Source organism: Micromesistius poutassou (genome assembly GCF_964030765.1).
Source record: "Micromesistius poutassou genome assembly, chromosome: 3".
Lineage (NCBI taxonomy): Eukaryota > Metazoa > Chordata > Actinopteri > Gadiformes > Gadidae > Micromesistius > Micromesistius poutassou.
The window spans coordinates 4,919,283-4,940,935 of NC_140273.1; the positions used below are offsets into that span (position 1 = coordinate 4,919,283).

The window sequence follows — 21,653 nt, forward strand, 5'->3', positions numbered from 1 at the left end:
AACAAAGACAACTGGATAATAATTATAATGTTACATAGGGCTTAAGAAACAGCAACATCTTCCCCTCACTTCCACCACTCTACCAAACTGGACCACTGCATGGCCCTTATCCCTTATTGAGACTGAGACTTTGTGTGTGTGTGTGTGTGTGTGTGTGTGTGTGTGTGTGTGTGTGTGTGTGCGTGTGTGTGTGTGTGTGTGTGTGTGTGTGTGTGTGTGTGTGTGTGTGTGTGTGTGTGTGTGTGTGTGTGTGTGTGTGTTTTCCAGAATGTGCACTTTTCACATCGGCCACACATAAGCTTTTTTAGAACATTAAAATGCTGCACTTTATGACTAAGATGATAAATGAAAGCAATTACACCATTTGCTTTCAATTTGTCATGTCTTCATTAATTGGATTAACAAGCGCTGAAACTTTTTTATTTTTTAGTGTGCAAAATAAATGTATATTTTCCCATTAGATTTATGTTAGAATATTTGCCACATTTGTGTAAACCTGTGAGGCCCACATAACGACCGATAAAAATTTAACAGTAGGATTTTACCGTTTTGTTATGCGCTGTGTGTTCCCAAGTTCCGATTATGTTACGTATAGGCCTACGGTGTTGCAGTTACTGCTACGAACAATGCCATATGTTTCTAATAGAAATGCATGAGTGACTTGGAAATAGAACTGGCTTTGTTGCAAGACCATTAACACCACGATACCAATTAGTTGCGTGTAAAGTGTTTGAGGTAAGTTGGCCCTCAACGTACATTTTTTACATTGATGACAGAAAATGCTCCGTTTAACAATACTTAATAACAGGTTGAGTATGACCTTATATCCAAAAACTGCGTGTGGTCGTTTATATGCCTTTATATAGGCATAGATAGACAAAAATAAGGGATTCATTGTCCCATATGGAAAATTGAAGTTATTGAATAGGTTTCGTCAATAAATGCTTTGGATGACATTTATATGTGCGTGTGCGTGTGTGTGTGTGTGTGTGTGTGTGTGTGTGTGTGTGTGTGTGTGTGTGTGTGTGTGTGTGTGTGTGTGTGTGTGTGTGTGTGTGTATGTGTGTGTGTCCCCAGATTAATGTCAAGGTGTAATGTCTGTGATAGGTCTTCACCGCAGCTCTGCCAGAAAGGTTTGTGGGATGAAGTTGTACAGGAAAAGGAAAATAATAAAACAATAAATAGAACCAAATGCTGCTGCCACTTCAAAGCCTATCTCTAAGTCGGGGTATATATACTGTAGCCGACAAAATCCAGTTGTCCTTCGTCCAGATCTGCTTCTATTTACTCCTCAAGGTTTCATTTCACAGTGCCTTGCTCAACGTGTTTCGGATGTACAGCACGTGGACCGACAAAATGGGCTTTCTGACTGATGTAGCCTACTGGACTAAAAAAAAGTACACATACGCACTGTACAAACTTTTACAAATGATCAAAACACACACACACACAAACAAACATACAAACAATTTGATCTAGGGCTTTTTTAATGCATTAAAAACTCTGCTCACCAGTTAGTCTTTCAAATAAATATTTAAAACCTCTCTCTCTCGCTCTCTCTCTCGCACACACTGTTATTGTCTTCTATATAGACACATTGCTAAATGATGAGCTAATGCTACATCATGGGTGGCGCTGCTGTTAAATATAGCAGTCATGTGATTACTTGACATTTAGGGGGGTCATCCAGTCTATCCCTAAACCCAGGGGTTAGCCAGTGGACCACCACAAGACAGGAAAAACACGGTCATGGCTGCTGCAGGCTCAATATTTTTGTAGGCCTAATCAGTCATATTGACTATTGAGCTATTGCTAGAGCTATTGTTTTCCTCTCTTTGGATTATAGCTATTAGTTCATAATAATAATAATAATAATAATAATAATAATAATAATAATAATAATAATAGTATAATAGGATATAATATAATAATAGGATATCAAAATCATTGTCACTGAACCCAAAAGGTAATAGGCCTAATAATCGAGGTCACATTAGGACAATAAGTTAGTTATAAAATTAGGACCAAATGCAGGTTCTTCTTATATTTTATATAGTTAATAAACATGAAGGCCAACTCAGCTACGCTAGATGGAATTTGTTCCAAATTCAAAACATTATCCAAACAAGACATAAATAAAGCAAGACCATATTGCCATGTATTATTCCCTTAGTTCGCAGTGCAACGAAGGGCATGTCTTACAATGTGAAGTGGGACTGTTTCGGTTAAAATAGGCCTACGCCTTGTTGCAAACAGATGTTTATGAATTTACAAACATGCATGCAATGAATGAGTGAATGAGAGAGACCACATGGAGTGCACTTGTGTACACATGATGTCTCAAACAGCCTATCCATCAAATCATTGACATTGAAAGTGAAACACAATAAACTCAATGACGTGGGTTGGAATATCATTATTCGGACATTTTATTTTAAACAGGGCTCATGGTTTAAAGAGTTTGCAAACTTTTTAGAAGACCTATTTTTAATAGCGTGAATAGTGGATAGTAGCAGGGTCATAGGCTAAATAAATCGATATATTATGATGCAGCAGATTTGTTTCTGTAAGAAACCGAAAGATTACCTCGCTAAATTTAATGTGAAATTGATCATCTAAATAAACAAATATTATTTTTAGTAGCCTACAACATATATATATATATATATATATATATATATGTTGTATATATATGATAAAAATATATACATAAACATATATATATATATATATATATATATATATATATATATATATATATACTGTATGTATAAAGGTTTATGCATATGCATTTATTTAATAGGCTAGGCCTATATAAGGACTGTTATAAAAAGTTAAAATATAAATGTATCAGGGTGTAAATAATAAAAAATAAATAATCCCGGATAATGTTTAAATAAATGATATGTTTTGTGAATGAGACGTTCAATTGGGCCTATACGATCGCTATATTAAAAATGGTCCAGGCTCGTTGAACAATACACATTTCGACAGTCTAAAAAAACAACATGCTTTCTTTAAGCACAATGAAGAAGCCTCGCTGTCAGATTAATTCCCAAGGTGTTTCAAGAGTTTATTGGTAAGGGCGAGGCCGGAGAGAGAGCTTCGTTTGTGGTACTCGGACTGGAGGCCCCCGGGAGGATACGGTGGCAACATCCCATGCAGTGCACCCGGAGGCACGAGGAAGGAGCTCGGGACAAACGGCGGAAAGCGGGAGACGCGCGCCTGTTCAAAGGGATCAAACGAAGGATGAAACGTCTTTGGGGTGCCCGGTGTTCTGGAGAAAAGTGAGGAGAGCGCCGGGACAATGCTGCCTACCGGAGGACCACCACTGGGACTTGCGAGGAAACTTGGACGACTTTCGGTGGCCAAATCCTGGTAGAGTTCTAGGCTGGTTACGTGCGCTCCGTAACCGGGGAACCCGGGGCTGCGCTCGTGCGCAGAGCACCGGGTGTCCTTCGGCGCGCCAACGTGGAACAGTGGCCGCTTGAAACGCTTTCTCCTCCGAAGAAAGCTTCCGTTTTCAAACATATCGGCGGACATCGGATCTAGCGTCCAATAATTTCCCTTCCCTGGATTCCCGGGCTCCCTGGGCATTTTGACAAAGCAGTCGTTTAGAGACAAGTTGTGACGAATTGAGTTTTGCCACGCAGGGAACTTTTCCCGATAGTATGCAAACCGGTTACTGATAAAATCACATATTTCACTCAGGGTGAGCCGTTTTTTGGGGCTTTGAAGGATTGCCATGGTAATAAGAGCAATGTATGAATAGGGTGGCTTCAGCGGAGCCGCGGTGCCGCCTGAGCTCGCGGGAGTCTTCTGTGCCAAACTCTGCTCCTCTCCTACTCTGCTTGGAGTGAAGGAGGACGCAGCGCTCTGCTCCAAGCCATCCTCGTCTTCCTCCAGCACTGAATAATCCTTGTTTTTCTCTTTTCTTGCCTTTGTGTGTTCTTTCGCGCCAAAGTCCTTCTCCTCCATGAGTCTGTTGTCCAGGGTCATACTCCCGGGGAACGGGTGGCACCTGCGCCCACAGAGCGGCTCAGCGTCTCTGCGGACCGTGGCGGGATCCCCTTTCGCTTTTCATTCTCAAAAACAACAAGGATGGATGCATCATCTGACTGTGCGTGGCGACGTTTAGCCCAGTCCGCAACATGCATCTCTCCTCCTACTCCTCCTACAAACATCCTCACTGAAAACCATTGGCTTTAACATTATTAGGCCTTGTTTTCTATCACTCTGGCCTTGGTGTGATGGCCATATGCTATGATTGTATATTTATTCCCTTGACGCAGACAATGATTTGACTATTCAATCAAAAGGGTGTGGTGACAATGTATCATATAGTCCTACATGTCGCAAAGTCAGTATGATCAAATTAAATGGGACTCTTTAAAAGCTAGGCAGCTCGCAATCTTTCATTTTTATTGACATTTATTCAATTTCAAAGCTATGGGAAAGTATCCATTAGTGTGCCCTTCTATCTGGAGGCGGCTGGGCTCTGCTCATTGGTCCATTATGGCTCGTCTTTACTGGGTGGTCTGTGACTCTCAAACAAATCCAAGTGAGGAAAACCTGCCCCACTGTTTAAAAAATCCTCCTAAAATACAGCCAACAAAACATAAGATCTGCTTATGCCTCACACAGCAAAGGATACGGGCACTGTATATTCAGAGCTCTGTGCTTGTGTTTTGGCCGGGGAGCACACAGTCTACAGGTTCTGTGTCTCCGGAGAAGGTGTCATTGAATACTCCCGCTTACAATAACCGTTTAGAATGGAGCATTTGGGTGAACCTAGTCATCTAAAGAAGCACCACCTCACATATCACTGACAAAACAAGATTTTTTGTCAGATAATATTCCAACAATTGTCAAAGTATAAATCAGCCCTTTTTCATCACACATTTTAATGCACAATTGTATAGAATTAAGCAAGAAAAGTGCACCTCTTAGCCAAACAATAATATATAACAACTTAAAAAAAACTGAACAAATAAATATTATTTCAAAACAGTAACAACAACAACAACAACGTGTAACATTGAAAGCAATTCATTTGCACACATACAACCAATCATCTATTGAACATACAGTAGACAAGCATGTACATAACATTGAGGTCTTGTTTTTGTAAACAAATGTTCATAAAGGGGTAAACAGTTGTATTAAACTCTTTAAAGAATCATGTGCATGAAAGAAAGATGAACTGATCTGAATATATGCGATACACACATAACCATTCATACCTCCAGCAATGGATCGTTGTTAGTGTGTGTCTAAACTGCAAATGGTTACAATTCCCTACCATTAAATCCTTCCCAGTAGTAAGCCTTTAAGTGTGCAGGATGTACCAATCATCCCATTCTCACTATTTGTAGCCAGGCATTTTAATTGTATATAAACATAATATAGTGAGTCTTATAAAAGACTCATTGCCAGACACATGTTGTACCATCTAGATTGGCCAAGATAGTGTACGTGTGTGTGTGTGTGTGTGTGTGTGTGTGTGTGTGTGTGTGTGTGTGTGTGTGTGTGTGTGTGTGTGTGTGTGTGTGTGTGTGTGTGTGTGTGTGTGTGTGTGTGTGAGACACCTGTTTGCCCACCTCCCAGTGTATCCCCTAGCAGGCAGTGTGTTTATGCAGAGCTGAGGCTGGCCGTACAGAGTTTCCACACTTGAGGCAGCGTGAGTGGGTGTTGCCCTCTTTTCTAGGAATGTGCCAGCAGTTGACACATCGCACTCTGTACTTCTTATACCTGTTCAAGGGACAGACAGAGAATATATGGTACACAGGAATACCACTTTAATTCAGTATATTACAGTCAGAGACTGTAATTCAGTCATTTACTTGAATAAAAAAATGCTGTCCTCTTCCAAAAATGCCAAAACAATATCACACACATTAGAATTTTTCGGGTAAATATAATAGCAGAAATGGATGCATTTCAATGTACGCGTCGTAAACATTGCCAGCTTAAAATGGCTCCAGTCAGTGACGCACTCAAGTGATCTTAGAGGTTCATCCCACTTTGAAGAGCCGAGCCAAACCAAACCTCAGAGCCAGTGGCAAACATCGGTTAGACAAAAATGACTCGTCATTGGTTTAAGTAGCAGGTGATGTCACTTTCCCCACAAACTAATGAAAGTGACAGCGACGGGCTGGCACCACTGTCAAACCTGTCTTTTCTCCACCAGGGCTGGAGTGCCGTCTGTAAACTTTGCTTTGGGAGTTGCATCGTACCTTATGCCGCAGGCGTTGCAGAGCGGAGTCCCGTCCTCTGCATCCCTCCACATGGGGGTCTTCTTGGTACAGCAGGACGCACACTCTTTGCTCTCTGGCCGGGGGTAAGACAGCTTGTTCAGGTCAGTTCAGACATCTTTTATCATCTTTATTGTTCCCAAGAAGAGCAATTCATTCGCAGCTTACCCAGTCCAGACACACAGCTCAAAAACACACAGGCAAGGTTGTTACATGTCAGAGGCCACAGATCAACATCCATCAGTCCAACATCCACCAAGGAAACAAGCAGCATTCAATAAAACAAAACATTTTGTTATACTAATGTTATACATTTTGTTATACTATAGCAGAGTTTAAAAGATTGTAACAGTCATTTAAAATGACTACTCTGCGTTATTTAACCTGAAAGTGGAGGGATTGAAGGACTTGACAACAAGCACTCATTTTTTGTTTACATGCAATAAATCGACCATGACCCAGCCTTGTCAGACCCATTATTGTACAACAAAGCATAAGTGGTGGGCTTCAATGGACTACCAAGTCCAATTTAAAAACGTCCTTCAGAGGCGATTGGGAGAGCATTTTAAGAGGGATGTGAAACTTTAACTGTGTTGACAAGGCCAAAATAATTCTATGGTTTCCTCATTGCCCACATCCTCTGTTAAAAGGATCAAAGGCAACAGTGTTGCTCTACTATTGTCTGAGTCGGCAGAGAAAGAAAACAAACCCCTCAATATGTGCAGTGCCACTCCTTCAACACACACATACACACACAAACACACAACTCAAGAATGAACACTGCAGGCACAGCAACTGTGGATATTGTGACTCGTCAGTCTAAACTGCTTTTAGACCCTAGTGGGAGACTCAGGCAGGGGTTCCCCAAAACTTTCATGCCATGATCCAACTGTGGAGGAGCGTTTGCCCCTTAGCCCACCAAATATATATATATTTTTAGAGTATTCATCTCTTCGTCTCCTATCCCCCCCGTCTTCAAAAAACATAACTGATCAAGTAAAACTGAAAAGACGGTATGTATATCTCATTGTGGCCACCCCGTGACCCACCTGGTTGCCTGCTGTCACCCACTTTTAGGTCCTGACCCGTAGTTTGAAAAACACTGGTCTAAAAGTCAAGTCAAAATTCTAAGTCACCAGAGCAAGGCGTCAATCCACTCATCTCCAGACAGGCAATAGCCACCATGAAACCTGGAAGGATTTTTTTGTAATTGCAATTGGCTGCTTTATTGGGGATGTGGGCAATCAGCAAAACATAGCATTACACTGGCCTTGTTGTTTAAGGGATGGTTTTTGTAGGGCACGACAGAAACCATTGTGCTATTGGACTTCAAGCCCTGCTGCCATGTGGTCTGGGTATAAAGTATTTACTTTAAAGTCTCCTCGTTCAGTGCCAAGGGCACATAGCACTACCAGGCTCAACATCTGCATTACATCACAGAGTGAGCTTTGGGTTCTCTGCATCCTCCAAGTACTCCTTTGGATCTAAATATACTGTATAGTGTACACTGAAACATCAAACAAAATAATGTACCCAACTGTAAAAGAACAGTTTAGGAATATCCCCACATTTTTGATTCCATGTTTATGTTTTTATAGTGGTGGCAGCAAACCCAATACACAGTCTGGGAATGCTGTATGGGGAATAATGAAAATACCAATATAGCCGCTCCTTAAAAAAAATTAGGGTTTGATAATTGGTTGCAGAGTAGAAATGACTGTTTCTTGGTCTTTCTCTCCCCATCCATTAAACTGGATCCAGGGACTATTTTTAACGCATTAGAGGCTGAAGCTATTTACACAGCATTTTCCCTAAATAGCCCTTTATTGTTTCTCATTAAAAGTGTTCCACCTGTCAAAGCTGTGCCAGGGTTTAAGCCAGGGTATTTTGTCTCGAGTGACAATTTTAATTGGGACGGCGCCCTCTGGTGGAACAAAGAATATATTTTAGAAGTACCTCAACCCTGCTGTATGTTAATGTCAAATAATTAAAGAGCAGTTAACCCAAAACGTGGTAATATATCTTATATGATCCTGAACATAGTGATCTATGCCATTTGGTCACTAACTAAAATAAGACCACCTCTTCTGAGAGGTAGGCAACTGTCTTTTTGTCACACAGAGGTGCCGGTATTTTTTCTTTTTTTTTTTCTTACTTTATTGTCTGTTACACGAGGGTTACAGGACATTTTCTTTGACATGGCTCCAGTCACAAATAAACACAAACATAAAAGACAAGACAAGACAAGACATGGGTGTTGCAGTCAGCTGACTGTGTTGTTCATTTTGTGCTGTTCAGTAGGGCTATTGCAGAGGGGATGAAGGATCTCTTGTAGGTGTTTTTACGGGCCTGCCTGATAGTAGCAGCTGGAAGGAGTGATGGAGGGGGTGAGAGGGGTCCTCTGTGATCAGGTTGGCTTTCCTGATCACTGCACGGCTGTACAGCTCAGATAGGGGGGGTTGGGGGGAGCCAGTTATTTTGGCAGCCTGATTCACTATGCGTGTGAGTTTTGTTTTGTGTTTGATGGTGAGTTGGTTGTACCAGGAAGACCGAGATATTGAAAGTGAAAACTGATTCAATGAGGGAGTGGTAAACCAAAGTTAAAATGTCCTTGCTGACCTGAAATGTTCTGAGTTTCCTGAGCAGGTGGAGACGTTGTTGTGCTGTTTTGTATGTTGTGTCTGTGTGTTGTGAGAAGGACAGGGAAGTGATCATTTCTATGCCCAGGTACCTAAAAACCTGTACTTGTTCCACTAGCTGACCCTGGATGCTAACTGGCTGGAACAGAGGTGCTGCCTTGTCTCGGCCCCCACAGCATATCGACGTCCCAACGAGGGGACACTGGCGGTTGTGTGTTGATGTGTGGAGCTCTGCCTGGGCAGTGGATGACTGCGGTGTCTGAGACAGGGTTAAGCTTCTTGTACACTTATAGCATAACGCCACGGTGTGTGTGTGTGTGTGTGTGTGTGTGTGTGTGTGTGTGTGTGTGTGTGTGTGTGTGTGTGTGTGTGTGTGTGTGTGTGTGTGTGTGTGTGTGTGTGTGTGTGTGTGTGTGTGTGTGTGTGTGGATGTGCGGATGTGGAGCTCATCTGGACGGCCGTCATCTTGAAGATCACGTCCGAGACAGGGTCAGGCTTCCCGGACACCTATAGTATAATGCTACGGTGGTGTGTGTGTGTGTGTGTGTGTGGATGTGTGGCTCTCCACCTGAGCAGTGATATATTTTGATGTCTGCGTGACGGTTTAGCTTCTCAGTTTAACTCCACGTGGATGTGGCGCATTTCAACGTCGCTCATTATAACCCTCATACACATTGACCGTACTAAGTATCACGAAGTTGCCCTGGGTCATAACATGCACCGCTCCTGCCTCGAACTCTCAGTCCAAAACACTTTTTTTTTTATCTCAGTGTTCATTCCAGCTGAAACATTGGGTTTGCTTGCTCTTTAACATTAAATATAATGGGGTAATAATCCCCCATTTTGAAAAAGGTACATCAGTATTTCCCCATAAGCTATACATGTCAAGCCTGTATTCAGAATACTAACGTGGAAATGAGAGATCGTCTATCAAGGCAGAGCAGTTCTACCCATCTGAGGCAGATGGGGAGAGAGGACTGAAGGGGAACCTACTGGAACTGCTGGTTGACAGGTCCAGGTCCTCGTCTGAGCTGCTGGTCCGGAGGGAGCTCTGGGACGACCGGGTCCGCCGCCTTGGTTTTCTTCTGTGTGATGAGGACATCCTGTGACAAGTAGGAATCAATTACATATAACGGCTGAACCACACAATTCATAAAAAATTCATAAAAAAACACAAAATAAAAGTAAAAATAAAACAATACTATGCATTCATATTAGGACATATGAAATATAAATGAAACAGCAACATGTAAATTAAATTAAATATGGCAGAGAAGAGTATACATACAAGGAGTATAAATATATACACAATAATGTTATACGACATAGCATCATTTCATATTTTATGAGACATATTTTATATTATTTGAGTTCCATAAAGCCTTTTGAAACCGTTTATGGATTCATAATATTCAACTGTAGAGAAAATACAACCTGATGTGTTTTATTTTCTGGACTGAAAAACATGTTCACCTGTACTTGGAGATGACCAGTAGTTGACACTGCCCCCTACTGTGGTCAAGCGCTCCCTGCATGCGGAACATCACGCCCTGGAAGTCCGGGTCTGTGGCGTCTGCACTCCGGTTGGGGTGGGGCTGTTTCCTGCGTGCATTAGCCCTGCATACGGACGACGTGGTGCTGGTACACTGTTGGGCTGCAGGGGTGTGGAAGTCCTCCGCTGGCACAAGACCCAGGAGATGGAGGAAAGGATTATCATCACTTTAGAGGATTTATGCTCCAGTTTCTTATGGAATATAAAACACAAGGTTAAAGAATTAAAGGTTTTGGATGATTTAGTAATGATTAATTTAATGTATAGTGTCTGATGAAACTAATGTTGTATTGGAAAACACAATAAATTTGTAATTTATTTAGAATAGATAAATGTTTCACCAGATGATGTAATGTAACCTAATTTTATAATGTTGTAAAAGACTTAACTTATATTTTAAATGACAATATAAAAATAAATGACATGATGAATGAAGGATAATATTATCATGGAGAAAGTAGTATACTACTATAACCAAAGGGGAAGATTGTCACCTACTACCTGCTTTAGATGAAGTTATACACTGTTGAGGGTCTGTAGATTCAGAGTCTCTCATCCAGGTAAAATAGGACTGCTGGTTAGTCGAGGGCCGCCTTGCATTGTGGTCTAGATTGCCTTTTATACATTCTGGCTCTGGGGTGTTGTTTGTTTGGCTTTTGTTCTGAGACACTTCTTCATTGCTTAAAACGGCCCATACAGGTTGTTTGGGCATTGAAGGGCATATGCCGGCATCAGCCAGAGGGTCAAAGGTTAAAAGAAGGTTGGACTTGAAGTCGAATGCCACAGTGGCGTCAGTGGTCTGTAGATCCACTGCATTGAAATAGTTTTGCCCTAAACAAACCACCTTGTCTGATTCATGGGCTGACTGTTCGGTCACATAGCCGCAAGCATCATCGGCTGTTGGTGAGAGATGCGTTTGTGGCCAGGCCTCATCAGAGGTCCCGCTTCCAGTACCCAACTCAGCAGACCTCTCCTTGGACCCAGACATATCCCGTTCTGACCCTGTGGCGACACTCAACTTGACCTCCATTGCAGCTCTGTGGGCAGGCTGGGAACACAAGCCTGCATTCTCGTCCACAGGAAGCAGGCTGCCGTCATAGGGCTGAGATTCAGTGAGGATGCTCATTTTTGCGTTTGTCGCACAGCGATGCACTGGACATTTATTGAGGCTCTTGCTGGAACTTTCACCCATGTCACCGTCCATGAGGGGTGTGACACAAGAGCTCTCCCCCCCTCTGCTGGTGAAAAACAGAAGGTCTTCAGGTTGAACAGCATGAGAGGAACATTCCAGAATCCCCCGTCCTTGTGACGATTCGTCCGACTCCGAGGGAGATGGGTAAGCTATGGAATTCGAATCAGAGGAAGAGAAGGAGGTTGTAGTGCAGTCTGATCCCCCTTGCCCTCTGTGATGCAGAAGCTTCTCACACTGCAGATTGATCAGGCTCATCACCTCCCAGGGGTTGCTGCCCTGCAGGTCGGGCCCAATGTGAGTTGTAAACATGTACATGTCACTGTTCTCTTCCCCATTATAGGAAAACGTTTGGGCCCAGCTGTGTTGGGGGTATGGGTCTGAACAATTATTGGAAGGGTGAGCATCCTTTCTGTCGCTTGTAACAGGGTCAAAGGTTGAGTCAACTGGATTTCTGTGGCTTGGGGCAGCAAGTTTGGAGGCCTCTTGAAGGAATTGAAGGATTATGGGTTGGGTGGCTGGTTGGTCCTCAGGATCCGTGGTGTCATCAGTCTTGTTATTGTTTTGGATAGACACAGGCTGTAGATCTACCTTTGTACCCATGTTCGTCTTGTGTCTAAGTAAGTAAAGGAGACAGTTTTTCACAAACCAAATGATTGTTTCCAACACATAGTTGTAGACAACAATCTAAGCTCTGATAAACGTGCAGGACCAATTTAAATTAAACCGTTAGCTGAAAGAAATGTAGCCACTTTGAATTGCGTATATTATTATATTGCACTGCTAACCTGCTAGATTGTATGCTAATATTTCGTTATTTTCATTAGTAACTTTTCGATACAAATTAACTCATTAATGCCAAGTGTCTGAAATAATTTGAAGTGTCTATGTACCTCACCGCGTCTATGTAACCCGTCTATGTAACTCATACTATACTATACATATAGGCCTAAGGCATTTCAACTCTAATTTAACTCACCGCTTGAGCTCGCTACCTGTAAATGGACTTTTCACTGTAATATATCTAGTCTCTATCTCTGTACATGTAAAAGCTTTCCTTTGAATAACCTTTGGTTATTTCAAATGCTTCTGGGTTTCGCGGTACTACAGAACTCATAGGTCTCGAGAGGAACGCCGGCCAGCCCATTGTTGATACCGGTATCTGCGCGTGTAAAGTGACAATACTTTGATTGTAACGACTTGCTGATATTTGGTTACATTTCGCCCAAAATTCCAAACATTCACTTTGTTCTGACTTAAATATGATGTGCAAATATCGCGTCGATCACTTACTTTGATCCCCAGATCGTTTGATCACCTATGATGATCAACTACGCCTGCTCACTTTAGGTAAAGGTGGATATGCTACGCGATCAAAACACCAACAGAACACTACGATCAAGGTATAAAGTCAAATTTGGAAAATCGCAATGCATGGAAATGCTTACCGTAGATTACCGTACCATGCTTACCGTACAATATCTGTCGGTTATTTGGATTATAAGAAAGTTGAGTCACACTTGATTACTAATTTCTCTTTGGGTGTTAGGGACTAGAGGTCACCCGGGTGGTATTCGTTTATTTTAATTGCGCCCCCGGCTGACGAATAAATGAGTCGTTAATACAGCAGCTCTGGTTCCCCAAGGTAAGGGCATGACGGCGCTACCACATCCCTGCAACCCAGCAAACTGATCTAGTATTTTCCTCATGCATGTAGTTTGAGAAATGATGACTGAAAGTCAGTCGACGGTAGTAAACCAACGTTTGAAGTGGCACAATCATTTGGAACAATTAATTCAGTTCTCTGCAGGAAACCTCGTCGTCAGACCTATTTCTCGAAATGTTCTTTATTTTATTGCACGCATGTATCCAATGAGTAAAATACATCAACACATTAAAACAATACACTTGCATGTGAGTATATTAAGTTGTTTCGGGTCATGTTTTTTTTTTTTACAGGCTCTGAATCCACTGCTAAGACATCGGCGTGTCGGCCTTCTTCATTTGTTGAGGTCACGGTTTGGGGGTATCACAGTGGATTTGGAAGAAAGCAATTCGTCTTAACAGGATTTTTCACGATATATGACCTAAAGTAAGACCAGCTCTCTGATGAAAACAAACGGATAAAAATATATTGTAATTAGAAAAATGATTCAGTGAAACAAGCACGTGTTGAGGCAAATCAAGACCAAGAAAATACATCTTTCAGGAGAATTTAGAAGGAAATCAGGCATAAAATACATACCTTATACAATTTTCGATTTTGCTTATGTTTAATACTAATCCACATTAAGTGAGTCTGGTGGCCCAAGAGCTGGCATTAAAAGTTAAGAAGCTTCTAGATGCAAACTATAGGTGTCCTCTAGTCACTTTACTTTAGAAATGCGCTGGGTGTTTTTTCTTTGACAGTGTCCCATGAAATATTGTAAGTAAATCTAAGAGAAAAAGTAACTTAATACTAGTGGTTAGGAAATGTCATGGCAAGAACAAAAAGCAATCACAATCATCACCAAATATGTAGCGTAAACATGTATTATTTGTTGTGGGATTTTATCTAATGTAAATCTGTCTCTTTGTACTGTTTGTGCATTGCAAGGTACGACTACATAAGTTAAATCAACTTTATATTGAGTCACTTCATACAAAAATATTGTTACAGTGATTCAAATGCACACATGACAAGTGACATAAAACATAAATTATGAAAGAAAACTGGTATTGATAGTTGTGCGTACTTGACGTTTAGAAGTTGTAACATGGAATGTGTCATTCAATCTCATAAATGTTTTTTTGCCAAAACCTGACTTGGCTCTTTGGAAAAAATGAACTGCTTTAAACAAAGATCATTTTGTGAGATTGGATGATGGAAGTTGACCTCAATTCCCCTGCACGAGAATTCTTTCAACTAGAACAAACGATAGCAGCTTAGCAGAGCTGTTAGCATGGCTGCTATCCCTCGAGCTAACAGTTGGTATCAGCCAATTTAAGTAGCAATCACATGGCCTTCTGCGCAGTGTTTACATTTTACTCCTTAGACTGGGGCCCTTCAGGGACGTTATTTCCACGGGTGTAAACTATAGGCCCTCGGACCAGGGGCACGGGTACACCAGCTAGCCGTCCAACCGTCTTGTCTCTTTTTCCATTCAATGAAGCCAACTGCGACCCGCCGGGGGCTTCTCCTCAGTGGGGCTTGGGAACGTGGCCGTCCACATAGAAGTTCCTGGTGGCCTGGGGCAGGGTCAGCTCCATGCCTTCCATCTCCCGAGTAAGAATGATCTGGCATCCCAGTCTGGAATTCTCCTTAAGCAAGGCTGCCATGTCCAGCATGTCATCTTCTCTAAAAGGAGCACAGGGGCCATATCTTAAGTTAGTTTACCATAACGGTGGGAGGGCATTAGAAATTGGAAAGTAGTTTTAAAAAATGAGTTTAGTCCCCAGCGATGCATCAGAATGTGAGCCCATGGCTCACACCATTACACCATGGCTTTGTTCATTCCGAGGACCAAAGAACATACTGGACTGGGGAGAAGTCATCGAATTTGCATTGGGACCCATTAAAGCAAACTCACCTTTCCACAGGATCTGGCAGCTTGTCCAAGTGATCAATGCTCACATATACATGACATGTTGAGCAGGCTAGAGAGGCCTCACACGCTCCTGTTGGATGAAGGGAGAGTTTATTACACATGTGTTGATTAAATACTGTTCATATATATAAGCCTATATATATATATTAAGTGGAAGCCATAGTAAAGACAGTGCCTCTTACCTTCAAGCTCAATTCCATGCCTATGAGCAAGGTACATTGCGTTATCTCCAACTTTGGCCCGTACTGGAATCCTCTTGCCGGAGCGGTCTATATACACCACGTTCACCCTGAGCAGCCAAACCATCACTACCTGTTATCATGTTTCTGCATTCTCTCAATGAGACATGCTACAAGTTGACCTTCTTGTAGTACCTGACTACCTGTAGCATGCTTCACCTCTGATCAATACTGTAAAGTGAAGTTAATTGTTTTTGCATTTGTAAGTAAGCTGCTATACTAGCTCTAGATGTAACAGTATATATTATGACACTATTCAGTTCAACATCTTAATCAGTTCAATACAGAGCTGATGGTATATAAGCTCATATAGCCGCGGTTGTCAGAAATCACACTATGTGTATTAACACATTACTTACACATCTTTTGGGTCCACTGCGTTGGAGTCCCCCACATCGTTGTGACAAACACCTTTGAGAAGAATCAACGAGAGAAGTGTTTTTGTTTGATAGATGACATGACAAGCTGATGGTTCTAGTACGTTGTAAAAAGTTACTTGCGAGGAATTTGGATGATTACTATTCAACCGTTAACAAGTGATCGCGAGGTCCATCGGGGTTGACATGCTAATTTAGTTATAATTCTAATCATGGCTTATAACGACATACACAATCACCATGACTCGACACATTGACAGCCATCAGCAATGGGAAAGGGGATGGACGCTCACTTAGAAAACCCTGCTTCATACGCCACTAAAGTATTGCAACCGATTTCAACTCACCCATCGTTGTCTGAAACTGGCGATTTAGTGTCCGTAGACCACCTGGGAACCCTTGCTTCGAAAGACGGGCAATACCATCCACACAGCTATTTAATCTATACAAATTAGATGCACTACAGTCTGTTATTACTCGAGAAAGTCTGAATGTCAGCCCCATGCTCGTCCGAACAGCAGTGGACGCCGCCATTCTCCTGTTTTGATCACATGGGTTGACTCGGCCAATAGTAAAGGGGCATTTGTTGACAACGTCTTTCACTGCTGTACACTTCTTCGACACCAGGGGGTGCTCCAAACCACTTCATGCGACACATGATATTACCAGTATCCAATTTCGACCTTCCCTGTGTTATTCTCACTGGGTGGATGGTAAGAGCTTGACCTTTACTGGAAACGCCATGTAATGCACCACAAAAGGGAATTAACAAATATTATTATTGATTTGAAACCTGGTGGGAGGTGAAGATAACTTATCTGATGTTGGCTGGCAGTCAGAGGTTGAAGACGTGAAAAGAGGTTATGTTATGTGTGGAGCCTGTTCAAATTGTACTGTCACCCTACCCTGGCTGCCAGAGAGAGAGATTTGCCAGTTTCACATCAGAGCTTAAGACCTACCAGATACAGCTGTTTTTTTCAAATGTGATTTATTAGCTTCAGTGACTGTAAAACAAACCAAAACCAAGCAGATAACACACACACACACGCGCACACGCACACACACACACACACACATGCACACACACACCATCTCTCGTTTAGAATCCTGTAACAATGTTTTTTATGCTTAGGAGGTTTTCAAATTGTTGTAGGGACATGTATAGCAATCCCCATTTGGCCATGTAGAATCCCAACTCTTGGCCATAAATGGCTTGACAAAGTCCCGCTCGGCGGTCCTTTGATTGGACGACGTTCGGCAAGATCTAACATTCTGCTGTGTAAATTATCACACTCTGTATACACTGCAGTCCCATAATGAGCCACACATGTAGGCACTTGCATTGAACCACATGACGGGACACACACTCAGACACTCACTCACACACACACACACACACACACACACACACGCACACACGCACACACGCACACACGCACACACCCATACCAGGTATCGTGGGATAACTTACCTGTGTGTCTGTGTGATCAGTAAAGTCATGCAAGAAAATGTGTGTGTGGGTGTGTGAGTGTGTGTGTGTGTGTGTGTGTGTGTGTGTGTGTGTGTGTGTGTGTGTGTGTGTGTGTGTGTGTGTGTGTGTGTGTGCGTGCGTGTGTGTGTGTGTGTGTGCGTGTGTGTGCGCGTGTGTGTGTGTGTGTGTGTGTGTGTGTGTGTGCTTGTGTGTGCGCGTGTGTGTGTGTGTGTGTGTGTGTGTGTGTGTGTGTGTGTGTGTGTGTGTGTGCGCACGCGTGTGTGTGTGTGTGTGTGTGTGTGTGTGTGTGTGCGCACGCGTGTGTGTGTGTGTGTGTGTGTGTGTGTGTGTGTGTGTGTGTGTGTGTGTGTGTGTGTGTGCGTTAGAGAGTCTGGGGGTGTTGAAGGTCTTTCCTTGCTTGACGTTTAACTGTGATTCTCCTAACAGCCCCTAGCTGTTTCTCCAGGCTCTTCCTCTTATGGTCTGTGTAACTCTATATCTCATGTAGAGTTGCAAGGGGCAATTCAACATTTACATATAGCTGTTTGGGTAGGCGTTAGGACGTAACAAATTTGACTTCCAAGTTAATATTTCACACCAAAAATGTTGCTTTTTTTTTTCCACAGACTGCAAAAACAATGCCACAATAAAACCTTTGTAGTCATATGCTATCAGATCTTGACATGACTTGAAAAATTAAATACAACAATGTCATGGTGCAATGGTAAAAGCAATCGCTAAGCCAATGAATAAATGGTATTCAGACACAATCAGGGACATGTTTTTGAGCTCTGATTGAGCCAAAGGTCCTGGAGACATGTATGAACACAGCACTGCGTTCACTCATCGCTCTGTTGACACTCTCATGCTGGGAGTTAAAATGTAATGCATTATGTGTCCTTTGCAAACATGTGTATCTGTGCATATTATCAATGTTTGCATCATGTGTATCTTTGGTTGTGTGCCTTTTTTAATTTAATTTTCTGTGTTTTGTGTGGTTTGTGTTTATCTTTGCTTCCATCTGTGTGTATGTGTGTTTGTTTGTCTGTTTATTTGATTGTACCTGTATATGGACATTCCTGTGTGTGTGCGTGTGCGTGTGCGCGTGTGTGTGTGTGTGTGTGTGTGTGTGTGTGTGTGTGTGTGTGTGTGTGTGTGTGTGTGTGTGAGAGTGTGGCGGCAGGGAGTATCTTTGTTTTGTCTATGTGTATGTGTGTGTGTATGAGGGTATTTATGAGTGCCTGGGTAGCTGTATGCATGTATTTTGCATTGGGGTTGTCTTGGTATATGTTTGTGTGCAGGTGTGTTTCTGTCTGTGTGTCTGTGTGAACAAGTCACATTTGCATACGTTTGAAAGTTGTGTGTGTGTGTGTGTGTGTGTGTGCATGTGTGTGCATGTGTGTGTGTGTGTAGGTAGGCCCGCCTGCAGCTGTGTGTATCACTCTCTCGTTGTGCAAGCGGTGTGAGGACTCCTCTTTCCCTGGTGACTCACACACACACACACACACACACACACCCACCCACACACAAACCTCTGAGAGTAACTCCTCAGGCCAAAGATGTTTAGCTCCTGTTAGTGCACTGCGTTGAGACCCGTGCAACACACCCTCATCACTTCACCGCCGCGGGATCTGCAGAGGAGTAGCCACTGTGACCAGCTTATGCTGGGAATCTACGGTCTGACTAGGCAACGTCCGGTCAAGCATGAACACACATACATGGGTGTGTCGCACATGTCAACGTTATGTGAGTCCCACGCTCACACACACACACACACACACACACACATCTCTTAAGAGTTGCACAGCGGCCAGCGTGAAGGTGTTTATTTGCGACGGAGGTCTGCATGTGGTTTTACAGTTTTGACTCTGTTGGGAGTTACTACTATCTGGCCTCTGTAAACAGTGTTGACCCCTAACATTTGACCTTTGACACCAGATAAAGAAAGGTAGTGGGGAAAGGTCAACGACTTGGGGGTCAATGGGTTGCAGCGACCTTGTCAAAAACACCAACGCGATAACGAGGTCTCGGTTCTACGTCTGAAGAAATGTTTTGGTTGATGTTTTTCTCCTGGTAGTATAGCTGTCAAAAACTATGATTTGTGTTCCCTTGGATCACTGTTGAGATTAAGATGAAATTAAATTCACATTGATAGCAATAGGTTAATGCATAACATCCCCGTTAAACAATCTGTCAGCCAGCGTATTAACTGTTTCAGTTTCTTCGCGTCTTTTGTTTCAATCCAACAAGACAAGCACGGACAACATGGTTGGAAACTGGAGACCCCGTGGGGAGTAGCGCACCTTGGGGGAACGGCTGGCCCTCTGCCGTTCTCATGACGACAGAGTGATCGATGGACTCTGAGAGCAGAGCGAGGGTCACTTCCTCCTCCGTGTGATGACAGCACAAGATGTGGGGAGGGAGGGTGTATGTCTGTCTGACAATGAGATATCAATATGTATACAGATGTTCATGCGCATGCACTTGTATGTACCCAATTGCCAAAATACATTCCATACCAAACATACAGTAAGTATGTGCTCAAACGCAGCCGTCCAAATTAGAACTAACGATCCCAGAATAGCTTTCTTTATTACAGTTTTGTTATATTTGATATGGATATGTGTGTTTGTACACATTCATGCAAGTGTGTCCATGTGCTTGAGTACATGTGTGTCTGTCTGTCTGTCTGTCTGTCTGTGTGTGTGTGTGTGTGTGTGCATTTGTGTGTGTTTTTATGTCATAGACAACCCTTGACAAAAGCCCTTTCATTTTTAAACACTAAATGAATGACTATCCCCTGTTGTCTCAACGGCAGTTACAAAACAACCAATATTTCAGATTCATAAACAGTGATGCTTTTTAAGATGTAATTTCCTTCAGCAGACAAAACCACCATTGAGGGAGCTGCTCTGCCTCCAGCCCGAGGGTCTGAAAACACTCAGCTGGGGGCCGCCGCCTGCAGTTGACCCCTCTAAATCCAAACTGTCCCTTTAACTGTTTAAAAATAGTAAAAAAGTGAAATGTCCCTCAGGGGAGTAAAAGGTGTTAGTTTGTTTTCATAGAATTGAATCAGAACTTTTCACCACAGACATAAGTTAGCAGTGTTTAAAAAGTAACAGCGCAGTAAAATTATTGTATTTAAAACCAGGACAAATAAACCCATTCTTTTAAAAGCAACCGGAGAAGAGGTGATGGATAGAAAGAACACAGAGTCCTGCTGAGCGGTAATATTTCCCTCAGCAGCAGGACACACTGCATACACAGGGCTCAATGCCCACAGACACACACACACAAACCTAGCACACACACACACATACCAGTACTGGGCCTCATTTGTCTGCTTGGCAAAAGAACATGGAAATGCTCCACATAGTAACTTAAACTGTCTCCTTTGTTCAAGCTTGTTCTTGTACAGGCCATTCAAATTATACTGACATTTTTTTAGTTTTCTTGAGAAAATTGTCATTTCTACCACTGACGGTCGGTTCCCGATGGCCTCTATTCCACCAAAGCCGGTTTTCTGTAGTTCCAGGTCAGGGGAACATATAAGACTGATATTTAAATTACTGCAGCTACAGCTAAATAGAATTAATGAAACTGGCAAGCAATTAGTCTTTAATTAGAGTTGTTGTTTCTGTTAAACCAATGACACCAATCAAGAATAAGTCCCAATATGGCTCAATGTGTTATTACCTCTTCCTCCATGCCTTGATGCACCCATAACCTTATAGCCTTATGAACATATAAATGAATCTCTCCTCAGGGAACATCGCTCATATGTTGATGAATATACTGTCTCTCTCTCTATCTCGTTTTCTTTCTGTCTCAGTTTCTCTTTCTCTCTCCTCCTCATATTGGAAGCTAATGAGGTTAATTAGTGTATACATAAAGAGGATCTATATCTGTTTATAGTTCATGTATATGTACATACATGTCAATATTCTGCTCGATGAGGGGAATAAGGGGAATGGAAGTGTAACGCAAGAATGGAGAAGGTGTTTCCCCGTGTCTCCATATGCATGTGTCTGTGGCTGCTTGTGCCTGCTCACACACGCACGCACGCACGCACGCACGCACGCACGCACGCACGCACGCACGCACGCACGCACGCACGCACGCACGCACGCACGCACGCACGCACGCACGCACGCACGCACGCACGCACGCACGCACGCACGCACGCACGCACGCACGCACGCACGCACGCACGCACGCACGCACGCACGCACGCACGCACGCACGCACGCACGCACGCACACACACACACACACACACACACACACACACACACACACACACACACACACACACACACACACACACACACACACACACACACACA

The 21,653-nt window shown here is 42.7% G+C and overlaps 3 protein-coding genes across 3 annotated transcripts; all 3 read right to left on the reverse strand.

Moving 5' to 3' along the window:
- Positions 1–3,048: 3,048 nt before the first annotated feature.
- Positions 3,049–3,999, reverse strand: LOC311340387 (forkhead box protein D2-like; the record flags this gene model as incomplete). The annotated part of the gene is made up of 1 exon (XM_084465290.1): positions 3,049–3,999. The coding sequence occupies one exon, from the start codon at positions 3,997–3,999 to the stop codon at positions 3,049–3,051; it is 951 nt and encodes a 316-aa protein (XP_084321416.1).
- Positions 4,000–5,615: 1,616 nt separating this feature from the next.
- zglp1 (zinc finger GATA like protein 1) lies at positions 5,616–12,237 on the reverse strand (the record flags this gene model as incomplete). The annotated part of the gene is made up of 5 exons (XM_084465314.1): positions 5,616–5,751; positions 6,237–6,330; positions 9,887–9,996; positions 10,367–10,571; positions 10,947–12,237. 5 exons carry the CDS (start codon positions 12,235–12,237, stop codon positions 5,616–5,618), a joined length of 1,836 nt encoding a protein of 611 aa, XP_084321440.1.
- A 1,261-nt stretch (positions 12,238–13,498) lies between these two features.
- fdx2 (ferredoxin 2) lies at positions 13,499–16,371 on the reverse strand (the record flags this gene model as incomplete). Its single annotated transcript, XM_084465062.1, has 5 exons — positions 13,499–14,971; positions 15,204–15,291; positions 15,404–15,510; positions 15,820–15,871; positions 16,185–16,371. 5 exons carry the CDS (start codon positions 16,369–16,371, stop codon positions 14,815–14,817), a joined length of 591 nt encoding a protein of 196 aa, XP_084321188.1. The 3' UTR covers positions 13,499–14,814.
- Positions 16,372–21,653: the final 5,282 nt, after the last annotated feature.